At 32.5% G+C, this 7,697-nt stretch overlaps 1 protein-coding gene across 1 annotated transcript; it reads right to left on the bottom strand.

Annotated features, from left to right (window-relative positions):
* Window positions 1-625: 625 nt before the first annotated feature.
* LOC109215108 (putative GATA transcription factor 22) lies at window positions 626-2,906 on the bottom strand. The gene is made up of 3 exons (XM_019379126.1): window positions 2,598-2,906; window positions 1,879-2,184; window positions 626-1,336 (listed from the first exon to the last, which is right to left on the bottom strand). The coding sequence occupies exons 1-3, from the start codon at window positions 2,835-2,837 to the stop codon at window positions 929-931; spliced, it is 954 nt and encodes a 317-aa protein (XP_019234671.1). The 5' UTR covers window positions 2,838-2,906; the 3' UTR covers window positions 626-928.
* Window positions 2,907-7,697: the final 4,791 nt, after the last annotated feature.

Genomic DNA, 7,697 nt, shown 5'->3' with positions numbered 1-7,697 from the left:
AGAAACTTTTTTACTCTCAATTCAAGTTTTTACTGTCACATGTTATTAAAAAGAATTTCCGAGTACTTGACTCATAAAAATAGGAGTGCGCGTAAAGGGGTGTATTGAAAATAAAATTTAAGTAAATGTTAAGATTTTATGTGTAATTGTCACACTAGGTAATTAACATAATTCACTTCTGTCATGCGTTTTAAAAAGAAGAAAAGTTAAAAAAGAATTGTTTTGTATAATATCTATGAATTAATATTTTTCCTGAGCCGAGAGTCTATCGGAAATAGTATTTATACCTTCACAAGGTAGAAGTAAGACTGCGTACACACTATCCTCCCAGATCCCACTTGTGGGATTATACTGGGCCTGTTATTGTTGTTGTTGTAGTAGTAATATCTATGAACTACTATATAAAAGAATTAACCTAAGATGCTGTTTACCAACCTCTTACACTAAAAATAGTGATAGATATATAATATTATATATAATTCATGTATAATATATATATATATATAATCAATGTATAATCTCTGTATATAGGTCAACAAAAATAAACAGTTAATCCGACCGGATAATTGCGTAAATATCCCTTAAAAAGTAGTATTTGCGTTTTTGGGGAGAATATTCGATAAACTTGAAAATCAATCACACAAGTAGATAGATGAACAAGTGATAAATGTTCTTGTTATCATCTTGCTCAAAAACTATCATTATAAGCTTACAAAGATCACCACCACACAGATCAAACTTACTAGTACTACTTAATTTCTTATTAAAATTTTCGTACGTAGCTTGACTTACAGGCTACAACTCTCACTCTCACTAATATTATTCTAGCTATCATTATGATCTCAAACTCAATTTCACACTACTAATTTGGTGCTAATCCCTTTAATTAACTCAAGAAATTTAATGATAACCCTAATTTAAATACTACTCAACCATGAACAAGGCCACTAGATAATGCCATTAGCAAAATTGCAGCTTCCTTCTCATCCTGTGGAAAAACGCGATGTAACGCCAAATTGTTGCTCAAGTTGACGAAGAAATCCTCGAAACAAAGCTTCTTTTGTGCATTATTAATAGTAGATGAAGATGATCCAACAGCAGCAGTAGTAGTAGATGTTATGAATTTGCACCTTTTCTTGAAGGGTACAACATGATTCTTATTCACTTTTGTAGTTATCTTCTGTTTCTGTTGCACTTTTATCTTCATTGCTGTTGCTGTTGTTGTTGATGTTTCAGTCGTGAAATTTGTCCCATTTGCTGCAGCTGCAGCAGCTGCTGCTGCTGCCATGGCTCTCCTTGCTTTCCTTTGTCGAATTCCACATGCGTTACAAAGTGACTGTACCATCAAGAGTTTAAGTAAGAATTTTTACCAAAAATACAAAGTGGGGTTTTCTATTATCGAGTTAAAATGACCTACAATAACAAGTAGTAATTATCAATGAAAATCTTTTCCAGTAATTCAGCAAATCACATGTTATATTTGTTTAATAGACACTGACAGTGTAAATATTCTGTTCGTTGGTGAATTATATTGTACAAACAAGAATATTTTTTTGTATATACATTAAAATTATTGAATCCCCTTAATACAAGAATGACTTCTAGTATACTGACAAATGTGTTCAGAAGTTGCTTTAAGTCACAGATTTAAGTTTCATGTATAATTTTCTTGTATTTTTTTGAATACTCTTGTTACGACTCCTAGCTCAACTATTGATCAGTGCATATAAGTTAAACCCAAAGAATAAAAGAAGACAAAAAAACTTGAAAATGTTGGAATATATACATCATTTGACTCGTATAAACAATAATTATGTTTCAGTCTCAAAAAAGTTGGAGTTTGCGGCTCGTATAATTAGTTAAGTAAAAAAATATTACCTTAGGGCCTTTAGGACCACTTCTCCAAAGAGGGGTCTTAGTAGTGTTACAATCAGAACAAGCCCTAATTGGAATATTGTTGTTATTACTGTTGTTGGAAGAGCTGTTGCTGCTGTAATCAGTTTCCAAATTAGGAGATGATTGTTGCTTCTTCTGATCTTCTAACTTCAATTTGATATGTGAATGGTCTGAATTTTTCATCTTTTGCATCAACTTATCTCCTTTTTTCCACAAGGTTAATTTGAGTCCCTTGTTTTTCTTCTCTAGATGATCATGTGATCCACTTCTTGAAGCAAAATTATCAACCTATATGATCCACAGGAACAATTAACAAAGGCAAAAAACAAAAAGCCACTTAATTTGCATATTTTTAACATGATCCAAGTGATAGTGAAAAATATACAACCCAAAAGAGCGAAAAAGAAACTAGAAGGAAAACACAATCCAACATGAAAAAAAAAGGTAACCCTTTTCTTGTATGTACCTCAGGTTGGTAGTGTGATTGGTGGTAATTCAGAATAATAGTGTTGAAATGTGTGATTATCTGATCTAAAAGTTTAAATTATTAGAAATGATATCATACTTTTAGTTAATTATTTCTTCAACAAAAGAACATGATACAAGTGATTGTTAGAAGTTAAACCTCCAAATTTAAGCAAATTAGAAAAGGAAACGCGATCCAATATGAAAAACAAAGAACCCTAATCCTATATGTATACCTCGGGTTGGTGTTGTGGCTGGTAAAATTGAGAATGATAATATCTCGTTTGATCTTGATTAGTAGATGAATTATTGAAAAAAGTTTGGCATGACGAGTAAGAAGATGACGAAGCAACTTGATAGCTAGGGCTTACAAGAGGATTAATATGACTTAGATCATGAACTTTATTATTATTATCATTAAGTTCAAAAGGAAATGAAGGAGAAGAAGAAGAAGAATTTCTGTAAGTAGGAATCATGGGAACTAAGGGGAAGACAAAAGAAGAAAGGAAAAGGAAAAGGAAAGAAGAATTGTGATCAAAGAAAATATAATTGAAGAATGTTTTAAAACTATTTTAAAGAGAAAAGAAAGGGGCATTCACGTGACTTGATGACAACCAAACAAACAAAGTTAAAAGAGACAAACAAAAAGGAGAAGAGCAGTATGCTACCACACGACCAAATGACAGAACCCTATCTTCAAAAGTTTCATATATAATTTATCCCTCAATTAATAATAATAATTCCTAAAGTCAAAATTAATTGGAAAATATTTTTTTATGAATATCAACAACCTTATGAAGTTTGGACAAAAGCTATGTTAACCACACATAGCATTCTCATGTGCCCTCAATCATCTACCAACTCTTTCTTTTTTGCTAATATTTTCTTATTTCTCTTCCTTATTTAGGGTTTTTCATTGTGTTTGGTTCAAATTAGACATACAAATAGTAGTCGATCGACTGAGGTGGAACCAGTATTTGAAGTTACTGGGTTCAGGATTCTAACCCTTTTATGTTACTAGGTTTTAAAGTAAGAATTTGTACCTATTCAATGGACTTCTTGAGATAAATATAGGGTTTGGACTAAAGTTGTTGGATTCGGGCGAACTCGTAACCGAAGCTCTAGCTCCGCCCTTATCAATCGATGACAAAAATACAATTTATATAGGAATTCATCAAATTGTGAGTCTTGAATTTCATACGCGTGTAACTAGGTTTTAATCAAAAAGGAGATATCGTCAGGATCGTGTGAAGCTTAGCTTACTTTATCAGCCATGTAATGATTCGAGTTCATAATAAGTAAGAAGTGGATGAAGCTTGGTCTAAGATTAATCATATCCTTATAATTGGCAATGTGTAACAAATTTATATTTACGACACTTCCAACATAATGCTCGGATAATCAATATTGATTTGGGCGAAGTGCACCAATAGCTACTTTTAAGCCCGTTATGAATACTTACAATGTATTTAAAGATTAGTCAATTCACCCAAACTTCAGGATTAAGTATCCTGAATTTGGGAATTCAGGACTTAATGTCCTGAATTTTTGAGCTGCTAAGTCCTGAATTTCTGAACTATTAATTTAGAATTCAGGATATAAGATTCGAACTTCTGGACACAATTTTTGATCTTTAGGACACGATGTCCTGAAATTTGAAATTTGAGGTTTACACTCTAGAACATCGTGCCCTAAAGTTTGAGAGAAATTGACTAATATTTAAATATATTGTAAACTCTAAATATATGTTAAACAACATGCTTAAAAGTAACTACTTGGTGTCATTTCCACCTTTGATTTCCTGAAGTTAGCTAACTAATTAAAGCCAGATTTATAGTGTACTAGAGATATTTTTTTTTTAGGAGATAGTTTTGGTGAATTCCAACTAGAAAACTTTTTAAAACTAAGAAGCTTGTATAGCTTAGGAAAGGGTTTGATTGATAAAAGAAAAATTCTAAATATATATTCCTTAGGCACAAAAGAAATTAATCCAATGTTTTTATGTCTTTCTAATGATTGGTTTTCCTTGTTGTAGTTCATATTCATATTATTAGCAAAAAACATTCATATTCATTTGAAGAAAAAAAGATTTTCTTCTTATTGTGAATCAAAGTGTATATCCGGACTTGTAGCTCGACAGTTCACCAAGTGGGTTACATTAATTGTTTATTCTTCTAATTTTGATTGTCTTCTTGCTTATCGCTCACACATTAACATTCAATATTTACTTACTAAGGTCATCAGTATGCTCGAATGTCTCGCCAGTTAAAATCAAGAATGATGTTGTTCTAGGTTAAATAAAGTGATAAAAAAACATATCCTAAGTTAATCGAATATAATTGAATTTTCAATTAATCCACTAATCAAGTATCAGAGCAAAGTACTAATCAAGTAATCGAGAATAAAACAACCAAGCATGTCATACACTTGAGCATCTAAGTGTAAATAACTGAGATGACTCTACATTATGTGAATGCCTTACATACATACATACTCTAAAAATCGATCGAAATTTACCTTTTTAAACTTATTATATTTTAGTAATTCCGACCGAAATTGGTCGGTATCTTAAAAAAAAATTTAAATATAAAATTATTTTATCAACCGACATCGATCGTTATTATTAAAAAAAATAAACAAAAATTATTTTAAAATATACCGACCGACTTCGGTCGGTATATTTAATTTTTCTAGAAATTGTGTCAGATAAATTGGCCAACTCTTGGTTGAACAAACCGACCGATTTTGGTCGGAATTTGTGACCGAAGGCATGGTCGCTCTATTTTACCAACCAACCTTATTTCGACGGATTAAGGTCGATAAAAAATCAGTCGGTTTTTAAATGTTCCGATCGAAATCGGTCGGTATTCGTGAACGGCTTTTCACAATTTTCTAGTAGTGTTATAATCTATTTGAGTTTATACGTGATAGTTTTACTATGATTTTGATAATGTAATTTATTCATTTATATGTTCATTTCTTTGAATATCCAGTCTCATTGTAAAAATCATGTGCATGTCAGTGGTCGAAAAGTTAGATTTTTGCATGACAATAATTTAATTGCCACCTTAGTATTGCCAAAAGTTGCATTCAATGCTGTGCAGGCCAAGTAGTACAATATCATGTTCAGTATATCATCTGTTAACTGAGCAACGTTCCTATCGTTAATTTTAAAATTCTCTATAAGGTTAAAAAGTAAAAAGAAAAAATGTATCGTCAGTGCCAAGTGAGAAGATACAAGAAAACATTTCAAACATGAGTTGCAGTTCTACACAATGAGTCAATGATTATATAAATGTATTTTACACAATCATGGCACTTATTAGAAATTATAGGTAAATTTATTGATAAACATTAATTAATAATCTTAGTAAAATAATATCGAACTTATTAGAAACAACTTTTGTAGCTGCCAATGGTAAGGGGTAATAAGTTCTGCATACACACTATCCTCCCCAGATCATGGGCGTATCTAGGTTAAGGGGTATGAGCTCACGTGAATCCGCGCTCCTTTCCTAAAACCATGTATAACAATATTATAATTCCTTAAAGTTATTTTAATATATCTATGTGCACTCATGCTTAAAGACTCCTGTGGTGCAATAATTATAGAGAAATTTTCAGAAACCACTATGTTTTAGTGGTTATTAACTAGTTGTAGTTACCATTTACTATATTACTTCCTATAGCTATGTTTTCAGATTTTTTAGAGTGTATTCGATGTATTTAAGCTACTGTATTCATGAATACAGTAGCATTTCTAAGCGTGAAACAGGGGATTACAGCTAGACAGATTTTTGTATTCGAGTGTATTCGATTGTATTCATGGCGTGAAACATGGGATTACAGCTGGACAGATTATTGTATTCGACTGTATTCACGGCGTGAAATGGAGGATTAGACTGTTTTTAAACGGAAAGTGAATCAATTAACATAATAGACTCCTAATATAACTCAACAAACTCAATTATAACACACAAATTTTGTATTTCCATTTATAAAAAGATTCTCAACCGAAAAATACCCCAAAAACATAGCAATCTTCAGAGAAATTATATAATACATCTGAATACATAAATTATATTAATTAAAAAAAAACATATGAATATATTCATGGAATATAGCGAGACATTGAATACAATAAAATACATAGAATACAGCGGGATACATTAAAATACAATGAAAAAAAAAGATAATGAATACAATGAAATACATAGAATACAGCGAGATACATTGAAATACAATGGAAAAAAAAGACAATGAATACAATGAAATGCAGAGAGATACATTGAAATATATTAACAGAAAATTCAAGTTGCTCAGCCCCAACTCCGTCGTCTTTGTTCAAGAACAACCCCAATGTCGTCTCGTTGAAGCAGCATCAGTATCCAGTCCTTGTTCGCCGTCACCGTTGCAGACTATTAGCACGTAATTACCGGCGAAATAACGGAGGTTTTTGTTGATCCGATATGTTGCGTCAGAGAATGAGATTGGGAGGCTGAGGGCGGCGGTATCAATGAATAACGGCCACGGTTGAAACGGTGACGTGTGGCAATTGCTCTAGTGTCCGGCGGAGGAGAAGACATCGGGAAGTAAAGAGAGAAAGAGAGAGAGGGAGAATAGATATGGGGTAGAGGATAAGAGAAATTTGAGGGGATATGAGAGAGAAAAATAATACAAAGCTTATTTTATGGCTTAAGGGTAGGAGGTGACCATAAATAGATATTTGGCTATAAAAATCAAAAGTGTATCCACTAGTGCACCCACAATCTTGAAATTCTAGATCCGTGTCATGATCCAAATCCCTCTGAAGGAGTCGTGATGGCACCTAGTCTCTAAGACTAGGTAAGCCTAACATTAACAGAAATAACAATAATATTTACTAACTTCGAACAATTCCGAAATAGAAATCTCTAAGCAATTTAAAATCCCAAACCCGATAGTACAAGTCATAAGCCTTTCTAGGAGTAGTTGTACAAAATGAATGCATCATTGTTCCAGAACAAAAAGGAAACAATGGAAGTAAGTACAATAGAAGGTGATTCCGAGACCTGCGATCGCAGCAGCAGGTTTACCACGAGTCTCCACAACAACGATCCGCACAGCTACTAAAGATCAATACCTGGATATGTACAAAAAAATGTACAGAAGTGTAGTATGAGCACATCACAGCGGTGCCCAGTAAGTATCAAGACTAACCTCGGTGGAGTAGTGACGAGGAACAGTTAAGACAACTACTGGTCTAATAAATTGAACAGGATATGATAATAAACTAACACGATAAAGATAACAAAGCAATGCCAATAACAGGGAGAAATCAAATTACAACAATAGAG

Source organism: Nicotiana attenuata, unplaced genomic scaffold, assembly GCF_001879085.1.
Source record: "Nicotiana attenuata strain UT unplaced genomic scaffold, NIATTr2, whole genome shotgun sequence".
Lineage (NCBI taxonomy): Eukaryota > Viridiplantae > Streptophyta > Magnoliopsida > Solanales > Solanaceae > Nicotiana > Nicotiana attenuata.
The sequence above is the reverse complement of the archived record's forward strand: the minus strand, read 5'-3'. Positions and strand labels throughout refer to the sequence as shown.

Bases quoted from the DNA above. Each gene is read 5' to 3' on its own strand.
- LOC109215108 (XM_019379126.1), bottom strand. From the start codon at position 2,837: ATGATTCCTACTTACAGAAATTCTTCTTCTTCTTCTCCTTCATTTCCT. The intron at 2,185-2,597 runs GTATACATATAG...TGGATCATATAG, and splicing joins AGCCACAACACCAACCCGAG to GTTGATAATTTTGCTTCAAG. The intron at 1,337-1,878 runs GTAATATTTTTT...TTGATGGTACAG, and splicing joins GTGGTCCTAAAGGCCCTAAG to TCACTTTGTAACGCATGTGG.